Source organism: Engystomops pustulosus, chromosome 3 (genome assembly GCF_040894005.1).
Source record: "Engystomops pustulosus chromosome 3, aEngPut4.maternal, whole genome shotgun sequence".
NCBI classification, from domain to species: domain Eukaryota; kingdom Metazoa; phylum Chordata; class Amphibia; order Anura; family Leptodactylidae; genus Engystomops; species Engystomops pustulosus.
The window spans coordinates 141,216,327-141,233,198 of NC_092413.1; the positions used below are offsets into that span (position 1 = coordinate 141,216,327).

The 16,872-nt window shown below is 39.9% G+C and overlaps 1 protein-coding gene across 3 annotated transcripts in view; it reads left to right on the plus strand.

Annotated features, from left to right (window-relative positions):
• The window catches only part of CSMD1 (CUB and Sushi multiple domains 1), a 1,135,715-nt gene that overhangs the window by 975,737 nt on the left and 143,106 nt on the right, over nucleotides 1-16,872 (plus strand). For all 3 annotated transcript variants that reach the window (XM_072142316.1, XM_072142317.1, XM_072142318.1), the window contains one exon: nucleotides 11,622-11,816. In XM_072142316.1, the coding sequence (XP_071998417.1) occupies nucleotides 11,622-11,816 (195 nt within the window). The remainder of the gene's footprint in view (nucleotides 1-11,621; nucleotides 11,817-16,872) is intronic.

Genomic DNA, 16,872 nt, shown 5'->3' on the forward strand with positions numbered 1-16,872 from the left:
AATTTGTTTAGTTGTAGAAAAAATTTGACTTTTTAAAATCTACTAAAACATATGAAACATAAAAGAAAACGATACAAATATGTTAATTCTGCATTTTATCAGCATCTGGAATTTTTTTCTAGCTTGCCCTTTAGTGCTCTGCTATGTGCCCATACAGACTTTTTCGACCTCTTATAGGGTATTGCTGTGCTTAGGAGCAATTAAATATCAAACTTATCAGAGCATTTTTTTATTTTATTCATTGTGAATGTGTAATTTTTTTGAGAAAAACACAAATCTAGCAAAAAAGTTAAATACATTTTTCAAACCAGTGAAAAACTTAAAGGGTTCCTAAAACTTGTTTTACATAGAGGAGGAGTATAATTTCTATAATGGGGTTATTTATGGGGTTTACTATTTTTTCAAGGCCTCTTAACCAGGGCCGGATTAAAGTTGGTGGGGGCCCCTGGGCGCAAAATATGGTGGGGACCCCCATTAAATGTAGTCCAGTCAGGGAACAGCAATCACTATATACCGCCCCCAGCAATCACTGTATACAGCTCCCTTAGCAATCACTATATACAGCTCCCCCCACAACCACTATATACAGCTCCCCCCGCAACCACTATATACAGCTCCGCCAGCAACCACTGTATACAGCTCCCCCAGCAATCACTGTATACAGCTCCCCCAGCAATCACTATATACAGCTCCCCCAGCAATCACTGTATACAGCTCCCCTAGCAATCACTATATACAACGCTCCCCCAGCAATCACTATATACAGCTCCCCCAGCAACTGCTATATACAGCTTCCCAGTAATCACTATATACAGCTCCCCCCGCAACCACTATATACAGCTCCACCAGCAACCACTGTATACAGCTCCCCCAGCAATCACTGTATACAGCTCCCCCAGCAATCACTATATACAGCTCCCCCAGCAATCACTGTATACAGCTCCCCCAGCAATCACTATATACAACGCTCCCCCAGCTATCACTATATACAACTCCCCCAGCAACTGCTATATACAGCTTCCCAGTAATCACTATATACAGCTTCCCCAGCAATCACTATACACAGCTCCCCCAGTAAGCGCTATATACAGCTCCCCCAGGAACCGCTATATACAGCTCCCCCAGCAATCACTATATACAGCTCCCCCAATAATCACTATATACAGCTCCCCCAGCAATTACTATATACAGCTCCACCAGCAATCACTACATACAGCTTCCCCAGCAATCGCTACATACAGCTCCCCCAGCAATCACTGTATACAGCTGCCCAGCAACCGCTATATACAGTTCCCCAGCAATCACTATATACTGCTCCCCAGAAATCACTATATACAGCTCCCCCAGCAATCGCTGTATACAGCCCCCCAGCAATCACTGTATACAGCTCCCGCAGGAACCACTGTATACAGCCCCCCAGCAATCACTATATACAGCTCCCCCAGCAATCACTGTATACAGTCCCCTCAGCAATGACTATATACAGCCCCCAAGCAACCACTGTATACAGCTCCCCCAGCAATCACTATATACAGCTCCCCCAGCAATTCCTGTATACAGCTCCCCCAGCAATCACTGTATACAGCCCCCCAGCAACCACTGTATACAGCTCCCCCAGCAACCACTATATACAGCCCCCTAGCAATCACTATATACAGCTCCCCAGCAACCACTATATACAGCCTCCCAGCAATCACTATATACAGCTCCCCAACAACTACTGTATACAGCTCCCACAGCAACCACTATATACAGCTCCCCAGCAATCACTATATACAGCACCCCCTATAATAAACTATATACACCCCCTATAACTACATACAGCCCCCTATAACTATACACAGCCCCCTATAACTATACAAACACCCCTTATAACTATATACAGTCACCTATAACTATATACATGCCCTTTTAATAAGTATATACAGCGACGTCCTCATCCTCCCTCACGGTGTCAGGGTGTATGTAAACAAAGATGGCGGTGCCCTGCTACAGGCGGCGCCGTGATGTCGCAGTGCCCTGACATCACATGCTGCCATGTCACACTATATGCCGTATCTTTGCTGAAGTCCGATCGTCTATGGCAGAGCAGGGAACTTATTGTTCCCTCGCTCTGCCATAGACTAAAGTAAAGACAGTGGCAGGCATTCGGCCCGCCGCCCGGGGCCAAATAAACTGTTGGCGATTCAGACGCCTGCATTTGGTGGGGGCTCTTTGGGGGGGCAAAATGGTGGGGGCCCCAAATGCAAGCCCCCCTTATGATCTGGCCCTGCTCTCAACATTGCTTGAGAGCCGAGCTGGTCCCTCAAAAGGTAGGTTTTGGCGATTTTCATGAAATGTGAAAAATGGCACCTATAGTTCTAGTCCTCATAACATCCTACAAAAATGGGAGAATACCTAAAATACCATGCCAACAGAGATATGACATTCAGTAAATGTTATCAATTTATTTTGGTGGTAGGACAATCTGAAAACCAGAACATTTTGAATTTTTTTTTCAAAAATTTCATTTTTTTCATAAATAAATGAAAAACACACCCATATTTTTCAAACTATCATGAAGTACAATGCTTCATAAGAAAATAGTCAGCAAACTACATGGATATGTACAAGCGTTACAAAATTATAACCAATTATAGTCATACTTGAAAAAAGGGCCAAGCCAGAAAGGTGGAAAAGAGTCCGATGCAAATTTCCAGACTAAAGATAAATAACCCCATACATGTTTATAAAATCTTACTAGCCAAGGATACACATATTACACATTTTTCATTGTATAATTTATAGAAATCTGATCTGTGGGACATTTTTAGGTAGCAAGTGGCTATTGATAATTTACTTGTAGCAGACTATGAGAAGAAGATGTATGTCATAAACATTTCATATTTCATTTCAAATTAGGATTTAATAAATGTAAGATTTTTATTACTATTCTTTAATTTATTTAATAAAAAGAGTGATTAAAATGTTGTTGATGTATGTATCTAATGTAGCCATAATCATATCAATAAAGTGAATGTAGTGAGGTTAAATATGTTTCTTTTGACCTCCATCTGGTCATTAATCATAAGTGTTGTAAAGAATAGAATAGTGAAGCAGAGTACATTATTCCATACAGGGGTAGCCAATACATTAACGCTTTTGCTATGGAAACCTATGGATAATGAATTCTACTATATCAAAGGTATCCACTTCATATATCCTCATATACTTCATATATATGTCCCAGTGAACAGTGTACCATACATTAAATAAAAGCTACAAACCTGTATAGCGGAAAAAGTTTTATAATCTGTGTGGCTGCCTGTTATCACTATTATCAAAAATGATATTGCAATAAAATAAAAAGTCCCTAAATGTACATGAAAAAATACTCTTCATTGCTATATTATCATTTCTTTATTTCATTTCTTTATTTCTATATTAAACATTTAGTAAATAAGCCCCATTGTGGCAGTTTTATCAAGGCTTGTAGACCAGTTGTAATTTCTGGCACACAGGCGGGAATTGCATTGATTTTCCCCCTTATGCTACCTCCAGGCAAAGTGTTCATGGAGGGGCATGGTGTGGACTGACACAGGGAAAGGACTAGCACTAGCAGGGACTGGTGTACAATTGTCTGGAACCTCTTTATACATCCGGCGGGTCCAAAGGGGCAGGAATCATGATGCACCAGCCTTTGATAAATCTCCCCCATTGTTAAGGAAAATGAGTTGCATTTTTAATTTCATAGAAAATGAACAGCTTGACAAAATGTATTTTGCAGCATGTGGCAACATATTTACATTATTATTAGATCAAAGTGGATCAATCAGATTGACAAAATGTTATGTTCTCGCAATACTGTAAAAGTGCAATACCTTTAAAAAAAGGTATTTATCATTGTTATTTTCTGAGGCTTCAGCGGTCAGAGCCTTACAGAACGGAAAGACAATTACAAGGCCTTGACAGTTTAATTTACTTTTCACTTTTAAAGGGAGGGTTAAGCGGAGGATCTGAACATTTATATTGATTAAAGCCCTATATTATGATAGTATCTTGAGAACTCCTAATTAATACATCCTAGCTTCCCCTTCTGGTTTACACAAACATGCCATTGTATTGCTCTGCAGCCATAGTCTCAAGGATTTGCTGTAATCATTTGAACTATTTGTAAGATTTATGTGTTTTATGTGTCTATAAAGCTTTTAATTGCTGTCAGGTTTAATGAAGAGCTTACTTCAGCTAGTAAGTCCAATTTACAGTTTGGTGAATTCATCGGAATTTTGTGATAGATTGTGTATTCCATTGCACAATTTATGGCATGTTTTCATATTTCTTTCAGTTTACCTTAAGTAGATCTTTATAAGAAAGGTTTGGATACTTACACATAAAACTTAATACGAATATGTGTTGATGGTAGCTTGTCAGAAGTCATTCTGTATCAGTGCCAGAGCAGGATTGAGGGAACTCCTCTTACTACCTCCTGCACAACCATATGAAATTGAATATTCCTGGACAAAAAACAGTACCAAAGCATAACTACAAAAACAAGTAATTCCTTATGTACAACCAAATATTGCACCTATTTTCCCCTTACGCCACCTCTATACAAAGTTATTATTATTTATTTAAAGAGCACTATTAATTCCATGGTGCTGTACAATCGGGAAGGGGTTCACATACATTACATTAAGACAAGAATAAATGCAATTACAAATACAAAACTACAGTGATCAGGAAACAAGCGGAAAGAGGACCCTGCCCGTGAGGACTCACAATCTATATGGTTGTCATGAAGGACATAAAGGGGACATGCAGTTATACTCCAGGCCAGATCTGACATAGATTTTCCCTGTCACATGCCACCTCCTGAATGTAACAGGAAGCTGGGGTCTCCAGATAAATCCTGCACATACAAAGGGTCACGGGAACACACCATGCACCAGCATATGATAAATCCACCCAGTAGTTTTACTTCTTTTTTAGTCAAATACTATTTATTTAAGTTTTTACATTTTAAAAAAAAACAAACATAAACAGAAAACTTGTTCCCACAAATAACATTATTTCTACGCATTATCTACCCTAAAGTAAAACATCTACTGCAAATGTGCCAGAATTCTGGGATTTTTTTTTCAAACCACAGCTTTCCTCCAGCTATTACACGATGCTTAATTGCTGCCTTAAATGGTTTTTCCAACTTACGTTCATAGCATGAATGAAATAATGGCTTTTCAACATGCGCCTAAAAGTGGCCTAGTTACTTTCCCCCACATTTGTACAAAGTTCTAAGTTCTCGCCCATGGAGACAATTGTAATGCAAAGGTTGGAGGCTTTCTTTTCAGCATTTAGATATGATTTGTATAAGTCATATCCATTGTGCTACTAATATACATGTAAATAACCGGAGCTTAGCTGCTGGTGACTCCCTTATAAGTTAATTCAGGAAAAGTAGCAGCACTCCATTGGTGTTTCAAAGCAGGGTGCTCTTTATTTCAAGGATATTAGCTGCCTGTGATTCCACCACGGCTTACCTGCAGCATCTACAACATACTCAGGGACAATTTTTCAACTTTTCAAGAGGGTGGTTATTGGAATAAAAGGCATGTGACTTCCGAACTTACTGTAGATTGTTTCAGTTTTAGATGGGATAAGTATATCTGCCGCTCAGTGTCCTGTTACTGGGACCTTCAGTAAATAGCTGTAGTCATTCCGAAAACCTGTCAACAAATGTTCTTTTATCATTTAGAGCAGAGGTCCCCAACCTTTTTTGCACCAGGGACCGGCTTTAAGCTAGACCAGTTTTCCATGGCCCGGTGGGGGTGGGGGCCATCATATTGGTTTGGTGTAAAAATAAAGCAATGCAAAATGCATACAGCGTATCGCCATGTAGTTTAAAATGCATACAGAGTATCGCCATGTAATATAAAATGCATACAGAGTATCGCCATGTAATATAAAATGCATACAGCGTATCACCATGTAGTATAAAATGCATGCAGAATACCGCGATGTAGTATAAAATGCATACAGAATACCATGTAGTATAAAATGCATACAGCGTATCGCCAAGTAGTATAAAATGCGCACAGCATATCGCCATGTAGTATAAAATGCGTACAGCACATCACCATGTAGTATAAAATGCATGCAGAATACCGCCGTGTAGTATAAAATGCATACAGCGTATCACCGTGTACTATAAAATGCATACAGCATGCCGCCATGTAGTATAAAATGCATACAGCGTATCACCATATAGTATAAAATGCATACAGAATACCGCCATGTAGTATAAAATGCATACAGCGTGTCGCCATGTAGTATAAAATGCATACAGCGTATCACCGTGTACTATAAAATGCATACAGCATACCGCCATGTAGTATAAAATGCATACAGCGTATCACCATGTAGTATAAAATGCATACAGAATACCGCCATGTAGTATAAAATGCATCCAGCGTGCCACCAAGTAGTATAAAATGCATACAGCGTATCACCGTGCACTATAAAATGCATACAGCATACCGCCATGTAGTATAAAATGCATACAGCATACTGCCATGTAGTATAAAATGCATACAGAATACCGCCATGTAGTATAAAATGCATCCAGCGTGTCACCAAGTAGTATAAAATGCACACAGCATGCCACCAAGTATTATAAAATAGATACAACGTACCGCCAAGTAGTATAAAATGCATACTGAATACTGCCATGTAGTACAAAATATCACAAATGCTGCATATACATACAGCATATATACACATAAACAAACACTAGATACAGCATATACACATATACACATACATACACATACATATATACACACATACATACATATACATATATACAAACACACATATACACACATACACATATATACACACACATATTACATATATTTACACATATATACACATATTACACATATATACACATATATACACATATATACACATATTACACATATATATATGCAAAGATAAAGTAACCTTACCTCTCTGTTGTGTTCTTGGAAATTTCTGTGCCTTGTCCTGCAGCGGTGGTGGCGCGGTGAGGTAGCCGGGAGCGGGTAGGTCTTGAGAGCCGAGAGCCAGGAGGCTAGGGAGCCTGGAGCTTAAGCGGGGGCAGGGGGAGCCGGGAGCCGAGAGCCCGGAGGGGAGGGGGGGGGCGTTAGCGGAGCCGGGTTGAGACGGGAGTGGAAGGGGAGCCGAGAGCCGGGAGCCGAGAGCCTGGAGGGGGGGGGGACACGTTAGCGGAGCTGGGTTGGGACGGGAGTGAAAGGGGAGCCGGGAGCGGAGAGCCGGAAGCGGGTGGGTCAAGAGCCAAGAACCGGGAGCGGGGTGGCAGAGGGAGCGGAGAGCCGAGAGCGGAGGGAGCGGTAGGGGAGCTTGAGCAGGGGCAGGGAGCCGAGAGCCTGGACGGGGGGCGTTAGCAGAGACAGGTTGAGACGGGAGTGGAGAGCCGGGAGCGGGGGGCGGAGGGAGCGGAGAGCCAGGAACCGGAGGGAGCGGAGAGCCGGGAGCAGGGGGCGGAGAGCCAGGAGCAGGGAGGACGTTAGCGGAGGGAGCGGGAAAGGAGCCTGGAGCTTGAGCGGGGGCAGGGGGTGCAGGGATCCGAGAGCCTGGAGCGGGGGTAGCTCGGTGCCGGCAGGGTCTGGGGGCCGTTGTAAGGTGCCGGCGGCGTCGGGAGGTGGGTACAAGGTGCTGGCAGCGTCGGGGAGCAAAGTGCCGGACAGAGGGCTGCAACGTGGTCCCGTCCTGTGCGGGAGCTCAGTGTTGGCCGGTGACGCCCCTGCGCGGACCGGCTGATGAACTCCAACGGCCCGGTCCTGGTCCGCGGACCGGCGGTTGGTGACCTCTGATTTAGAGAGATGCTCTATGTATTTGGGTTACACTTTTTCTGCGTAATTAATGTGTCAATATTAAATCAAAATACTAACATTGTTTATTTGACCATGTTTTCACTACAGCAGTAACAATAATAATAATAATAATAATAATAATAATAATAATAATGCTATATTTAACACATTTTCTGGGAGTCAGTTGTTCTGCATATTATAAGCAAATATTTTATTAGTCATGTTTATCATAAAAGTAACTAATATCAAAGGAAAATATCTTTCAGCTATGATTTATGTTATTAGGACGACTTAGCGAAATTTAATTTAAATATCGCCAGGTGTACTGAAAATGCATTTTGTGTATTCAGCAACTGAATGAACCTGATAATGGATCCTGAATTGGTTTTGTATATTGGCATAATGTTGGTATGTGTCTGCAGTTGCACAGGGAGGATAAGCAACAAGCATTTGAGCCTGTAACAAATAATTCACTGACTTTCCCACTAGGCTTTTAGAATAAAGTGTTTCTTTCATGCCTTTTGTGCGTAGTTCTTTCAAATGCTGATATGCTGACTCATGCATTGGCATTCATTTACTTTTACATTCGCCTTCAGCTGTTGGATTAATGGACTTACTGCGATCAACATCAAAACTATAGGTGTTAAAGACCTTAAAAACATCAGGTTTTTGCTTGGCTTTATTTTTTCTTTTTAATGTGGTAGTAAATATATATAAATATACAGTGGATGCAGATAGTATTCAGACACCTTTTAATTTTTCACCAGTTGCTAGGATTAAAAAAGTTAATTGTTGCTCATTAATGTACACTGTGCACCCCATCTTTACAGAATTAAAACAGAAATGTAGTTTTTACTAATTTATTAAACAAGAAAAAGTTTAATATCACATGGTCATGAGTATTCCGACCCTCTCTCCAGAGTTACTGGGGCACATTTACATACCCGTGCCTGGCGTGTTCCCCGATGTGCATTGTCTGACGATAATGCACTGGGTCACGATTCACTAGAATCGTGTGCACGATTTCTTGCATGTGCCGCTTACCTGCTCAGGTCCGCCGGAGTTCACCTTCTTATTCCTAGTGCATGTCAGTGCTTGGTCTTGCAACACAAATTCGGACGCTCAGTCCAAATCAGTCAGATTTTCCGACAGCCCAACCCCCCGATTTCTGTCGCATGAAAGCGAGCGATTTATTGCACTTCAACTAACATGAAGTGCAATAAATCACAAGAAAATAATCTCAAAATCACCTGACTATGTTCCAACCTTAAAACTTATTGTAACAAAGGTAGATTTGAAAAAAATCGGCCATGTCCAGAAGGTGCAAAATGGCTAATTTGTCAAGGGGTTAAGCCATTAATTCCCCTACTGACGATTGTTACATATGTGTTTGCCTGACTAGCAACTTTTACCATTAAAATACACTTAATGATAGCCACTTCCAGAGCTGGAGTCGATTTAAGTAATCTTTTTAGATTTCTTACCTTAAAAATTATTAATTTAAAAGATTTCCCTTTTTTTGGTCAAAATCTTTTCGCTCAAATAGGGGAGGGGGGTTCTTTATGCCAATCCCCCACAAAGTAAGGCTCTTGTGTTGCCAAACTAGATATAAGTGGTTTTGTTATTTACAGTAGAATGTGATGAAAGTTATTATGTCATATTGTCATATGTCAATCACCCCTTTATAAAAAAGCATAAAGAGTAATATAATCAAAATGTACCATTGCAAAAAGGGAAATCTTCTTTGGATATTCAGAGCTGGAAGGGTTCAGTTCTTTATAAGACTGAGTTAAGTTCTTGTAAAAGATGAGGATGCAAACCATCAGGACCAGGTGCTTTATTCACGTTAATCTTTTCTAATCCGATTTAAACCGTACTTCATTCAGCCAGCGTGACTTATTTGTTATGATGCCATGAGCTGTGTTATAAAACATATCCCAGCAGTATGTCCTTTTGTAGACACAGACAAGAAAAATGTATTTAATAGCTCTCCCTTATTTGACCAAATGACCTTTTGTATCATCTGTGGGACCAACAAGTTCAGCAGTTTCTTTTATATTTTAAGAGTTTTGGGGGATTTGCTTTCCTCTCTTCAGCAATTTGATTTTCATTTTACACTTTCTATTTTTATTGTTAACTTGAAGGGAGCCTCAAATGAATAGACCTTATCTCTTTATCTTTCAGATCCCTAAGTTCCCTTTAGGTATAAACAGACCATTAAGTTGATTTAAAATCCTTTCAAATGATCGTTGCTTTCCATCAGTGTTTTTAAAAATGTCTTAATTTAAAGAATGGAGTGGTGGAGCTGGGGAGAATGTGCCATTTTTAACTTGGAAAATGCTCATCTACAAAGGATCCATTACCCATTAGGAAAATCGGAGGCAGACAGCCCACTGTGTTATTTCCAAACATATGACCCCAGAAAATGATTTTACAGAATGTAGAAAGTGATCCTGTCATATGATTTTTGCCACTCTATTCGAGACTAGGATATGAATGAAAGATGTTATGTAATAAATAGATTATTTTTATTGTTTTTTCCCCTAAGTTTTGAATTTTTTTTCTTTGCTAGTTACTCGTATATATACTTATTTATTGTTTACAAAATGCATACTGAGTATTTGAAATGCTTAAAGGAATGTGTTATCATTCTTAAACATAAGATTAAATTTCATTTCTGTAGCCCCACATAGGGAGATTGTAAAAAAAAATCCTTGAAGAACATCTACCACCAGGATCAATGATTGTAAACCAAGCACATTGACATAGTGGTGTATACCACCTCTAGCAGGATTTGCTCTTCTCTTAGCTTTTTATTCCCAGTTTTTTTTAAATGGCTTTTAAAGTTATGCAAATGAGTCTGAGGGGCTCTGTGCTCCATAGGTGTTAATGGAGCTTAGACCCCTTCAGGCTCATTTGCTTAATTTTTCAAGCCTTTTTTTAGTATGGGCATGGGAAGCTTAAAGAAGAGTGGAACCTACCAGAGGGCACAGAGGTGCATGTCAGTGTGTTTGGTCTACAATCCTTGATCTTGGTGGTAGATGTCCTTTAGAACTTCTTTTTGTGCATGCATTTATATTAAACTTCCAAAGATAAGAAAATATGTGGTAGCAACCACATATTGTCACAGAAATAAAGCATGCTAGTATTATTTTACTTGTAATGGCTATTAGAGATATACTATAAATTAAAAAAACTGCAGCACAGTCCTTCAAAAAATAAAATGAAAAAAGGGTGCTATCCGGTAAACTCTCACCAGCAGAATATAGTAGAAAAATGTAGAAAAAACGCAGCACTCCAGAATTTGTTAAAAAAAACTTTATGTTTATTCCATCTCTAGTAACGTTTCAGCTGTGAACCCAGCCTTTGTCAAGCAAAGCCTTTGCTTGACAAAGGCTGGGTTCACAGCTGAAACATTGCAAGAGATGAAATAAACACCACATTTTTTTTTACAAATTCTGGAGTGCTGCTGCCTTTTTGCATTTAGATAGAGAGATAGGTACACACAAAAGGAACATATTTAACAACACACCAATAATGACAAATATGTCTGGGTGCAAGCTCACATGAAACTGGGTATTTTATTCCTACAATGTTTTGGAAGGCCGCGAAGTCAAAACGTTACAGGGTGTGGAATAAAACACCATCAAACCACAATCATCTTTTTTGGAGGATTTGTTATTTCGAATTTTATAGCTATTTAAATGGCTTTCTAGACTGAGAATTTTCTGGAAAATGTTAATATTAAATTATTTGTATCTTTTACAGCTATTAATTGTCCAAGTTTGGATTCTCAACTGTCCGAACATGTTATCTGGAGACTTGTCTCGGGTTCATTAAATGAATATGGGTCTCAGATCTTGCTGAGTTGCAGTCCTGGTTATTATCTTGGAGGACTGAGGCTTCTTCAATGCCAAGCTAATGCAACGTGGAGTGGAGGGGATGTCAAACCAAATTGCATGGGTATGGATCAAATGCTATATTGAAATATATGGTTGTTATGCTTTTATCTTATTTTATGAAGAAATCTACTATCAAAATAAAGCATGATAAACCAAGAACACTTGCTCATATATACAGGCACAGTGACTATGATAATTTTCTTTTATTTGATACTCATGATGCTTCTATATTCAACTTTTAAAATTAGGCCGATGAGCATGAAGGTCTCTAGTGGGTGTTACCAGAGCCCTTCCATGCCCTTTCAAAAGCTGTTTCACTGTCTCCCCGGTTCCCCTCTGTACCCTCAGAACTTCTCCTCTCCCTGTTGCACACAGTGGGAGGGAGTAGTGCTCCATGCACACTGTAACAGCTTGTTACAGTTCCCTGGTTTATCATGCTTGATTTTGATGGTAAAATTCTGTACTTCCCAATTCATATGTCTAAAATATCTACCAAAAATGTAACTAATACAGGAGACACACAATAAAATAATATAGCCAAAAAATTACAACACTCTCTTCAGCCGTCTATGCTCTGCTGATAGCGTATGGCATGTTTGGAGGCGTATGCATGATAGTTTTTTGTTCTGTTTAGCCACAGAATCGGGAATGAAATGGGTAAGTATTAGAGCTGCTGGGAGACATCTCTATGATGCTAGTGAACGTCTCAAATTCAGCAAAGTGTCTATACAGCGAATTTACATAAATCCAGTGGATCTGGACATTCATAGTAGACTTATTAGCTTGACATAGGACAGTGGTGGCGAACATATGGCACGGGTGCCAGAGGCGGCAATCAGAGCTCTTTCTGTGGGCACCCTGGTTATCTCCCCAGTACATCAGACAGGACGCAAAGGATTTTCCTGTAGTTCCAAGCAACTTAAAAGATGCTGCTTTCAGTCATATTTTGATACTTACTCTGCTACTTGGGACTGTATGAAGAGGGTGAATTAGTAGACAGGGCCAAATTATCTTTGGAGGACCTCCTGCTGGCCCCACGATTCTCTGTGTACAGAGGGACACTGAAAATAAGCTAAAATGATGAAAATTTTCCATCTTTTTACTGTGTTGCTGTCCTCAGGAGGCCAATATAATTGAAAGCTGTTGAACAGGGAGCAATAAGTTACTGCTTTAATTTTTGGTTGGCACTTCGCGATAAATGAGGGGGGTTTTGGGTTGCAGTTTGGGCACTCGGCCGCTAAAAGGTTCGCCATCACTGACATAGGAGATCGCTATAAGGGTATTCAATAGTGTGCAAGGGACTTAATCCCTTTTATTTTACACATGTACCTTCCTCAGTGGTCACTGAGTAATGGAAAGGATGAATGGCCCATTAGTGGTATGTTTCCCCTCTATTTAAGATAATAGAGTGCTTTTACCTGTGGTTTGTACCTGTAACTCTTGGTGTTCCCTGTTTATCTAACACTTTCATTTTATTCCAGTTTTCCCTGCATACCTTCAGTGATACAGGTCAAGTGCTTTTACTTTCCGTGCATAGACATTTTCCTATAATGTCTTAGTTTACCCTATAGGTCGAAATATGGTCCCATACTTGATTTAGCACTTTAATATTTATTAGGGATTACATTAATATTGATGACTGTTCACATCCGGGTATTGTGAATTGTACATTTTACTGTTAGTTGCTCCTATGTTGTCTGTCTTGTTAATTTTGTGTCTGTAAGGGGTAGTTTATGTGTACAAAATAAAATAAAGATCATTTATATTCATTGTTGTACTATTATTCTTGGTACATTGTTGGTAGGTGTTTTTTTCACTCTATTTAAGATAAGTAGAGTTGATATTAAGTAGAATGACATAATTCATCCTAAGCTACGGCTGCACTCAAACATTTCTTCACTGTTGCTATACTCTGAGGAGACACACCATAATGATCCCAATACATATCACACCTGCTATAATTACTATGGGGGTAATTATAATCAGTTTCCACAGGTCTTTCCCACATATTATTGTTAGATTGATTAACAAAATAAAGACAAGAAGGGCAAAAGCACTAAAATGCACAGGTTTTAGGAGAATAAGTATATTAATGGCCTAGGATGAAATGTAAATGCAAATAAATGATTTGTGTCATACACCTTCAGTTGGATGCTATTTAAAGTCATGCGTAGGTCAATGTGAACTGTAAGCGTGCATCTATATATAAACCTAGGAAGTGAAGTAAGTAAAATTGGCTATAGAATTGATGACTTCTGTGTGAATGAAATAATATGTCTTATGTATTCTCAGTGGGTTTGAACGTTCAACTCCCTGGATATAAGCCGTGACACTCATTATGAGTTTATGGCCAGGATTGGAGCATTCAGCTGGATGACTCCAGAGAGTTAGTTCACTGTGACCTTCATTGTCTGCCGGTTGGCAGATATGAATGGTCTGTTATTGGAAAGGGTGGTTATGTTGTCAGCTTTTAGTACATTGAGCATAACAAAACATATTACTTTGTTAAAAGCTTAGTATTTTTTAAATACACATTAAAGGAAAAAGATTAAATCCATTAAAAGTAAAATGTTTACATGTCCTTTTCTAATATAAATGACATACAGTAATACATGTCATATAAGACATCTGATATGATCTTTTACATGCATATAGCATATATTATATATAAAAGTATTTAAGTCCATATTATCCATTTGAGGTAGAAAGTAATATCTACATATTTATTTTTTATAGGGTAATCTGTTAAGATAATATTATTTACATTATAGCGATGATAGACAGATAGATATAAAGATAGATAGATAGATAGAGAGTAGAGATGAGCGAGTATACTCGTCCGAGCTTGATGCTCGTTCGAGTATTAAGGTACTCGAAACGACTCGTTGTTCGGACGAGTATTTCCCCTGCTCGAGATCGAGCATTTAATTAAAAAAACACAGAGAAGAACAATGAAGAATAGAATAAAAACAGTGAACATAGGATCAATTAAGTGAAAAACACAGTGAAGAATAAATTACAGATGTTCGGCACATCTGCTTACTTGTCGGAAGATACGCGCGGAACGGTGCAAACAAAATAGTATGTGAAGAACACATTGAAGAACACGGTGAGCAGGACAGAGACACCAGGGAGCAGCACAGAGACACCGGGGAGCAGCACAGGCAGCGGCAGGCACGGAGACAGCGGGGCAGCGGCAGGCACGGAGACAGCGGGGCAGTGGCAGACACGGAGACATCGTGGGCAGCGGCAGGCACGGAGACATCGCGGGCAGCTGCTGGCACGGAGACATCGGGGCAGCGGCAGGCACGGAGAGACCGGGGCAGCGGCGGGCACGGAGACACCGGGGCAGCGGCGGGCACGGAGACACCGGGGCAGCTGCGGGCACGGAGACACCGGGGCAGCGGCGGGCACGGAGACATTGGGGCAGCGGCACAGAGACATCGGGAAGGGCAGAGAGATCGGGGAGACTTCAGTGGAAGAAGAGGAGCGGATCCCGGGACAGCGTATCTCCCGACAAGTAAGCAGATGTGCCGAACATCTGCAATCTATTCTTCACTGTGTTTTTCACTGCGTTTTTATTCTGTGTTCACTGTTTTTATTCTATTCTTCACTGTTCTTCACATCTGCTAACTTGTCGGGAGATAATATACGCGTGGAACACTGAAGAATAGATTGCAGATGTTTGCATACATCTGCTAACTTATCAGAAGACATTCTTTTTCAATTAAATAACACATTTTATTCCCGAACCATGGTCCCTTTGAAAAATACTCGAGTCTCCCATTGACTTCAATGGGGCTCGTTATTCGAGACGAGCACTCGAGCATCAGGAAAAGTTCGTCTCGAATAACGAGCACCCGAGCATTTTAGTGCTCGCTCATCTCTAATAGAGAGATAAATAGATAGAAAGATAGATACTGTAGAAAGCATTTTGGTGCTATCAAAAGAAGTAATGCAGAAATCCAGTGTATTATAGCAGAACGCAGGCAGCACTCCAAAGTGGCTTTATTCACCCATGTAGCCATGTGTTGGTTAATGCATACAGTCTCAAGCTATTTCACAGTGTTACATGGAAGTATATGTAGGAAGTGGGGTGTAGCAATTCATTAGCTCATTTTAATGCAAGATATACGCAAAAGAATAAAAAATAGTGCATGGTCAGGTATGCGTGTAAGTGTACTGGAAGAGCGCTCCTGCATTTAGCATAAGGGCAGGTGTCCATGCCTGCTGCGCCTCTGTATAAGTCTTCCAAGAAATGTGACCACAAATTATTCTTGGGAGATGGAAATGCCCAAGCATAGTAGATAATTAGCCTAATTTCCGGGCTCTCTACTCCTCTCTAATGATAGGTGCAGTTAGCACATACACATGCAGGGATCCACATGGTTATACGCACTGGAAAGAGTATACTATGTAGCACTACAAAGGTTAATTCACGGTTTAGCTTAATGATTGTCCATCTGATTATATATGCACCTGCTATAATGTATTTAAATTTCTATACATGGACTCTTTTCATTTGTAATCTCAGATCTCTTGTAAATTACAATGATCATGTATTTTAATATGCTTTGCATGTATCTTGTATTACAATGAGCTAATGAATTTCCACATCCCACTTCCTATATATACTCCTGTATATACTTCCATGTAACACTGTGATAGTACTTGATAAGATCTGGCAAAACATAGCTGCATGGGTATATAAATTGACTTTGTTTCACCAAACCAAGTAAAAAGGTGCCTATTTTCTGATATAGATAGAAAAAATATTCACAGCATCATTGACCCCTAACAAGAAAGGGGGGGGGGGGGGCTGTGTGCAAAAAGGCTCCAGAGTCCAGACATGAACTCATAGAAATGTCCAACTCCAAAATGAAGCAGCACTCCAAATCCAAGAAGGTAAAATTTGCGGTACAGTTTATTCCCAAAAAGGGAATCTCAAGGCTAGACAGATAGATAGAATCGTTTTTCTGTTTATAAGGTCAGAATTTATATATATATAATTCCTCAGTTGCTTGGGAGAAGGATTGATGGTTTCACTTGATAATGTTTTCTATTCTGTTTTATTTGATAAAATCATTTCCTTCTTTCCAAAATGGAAATTGTTCTGA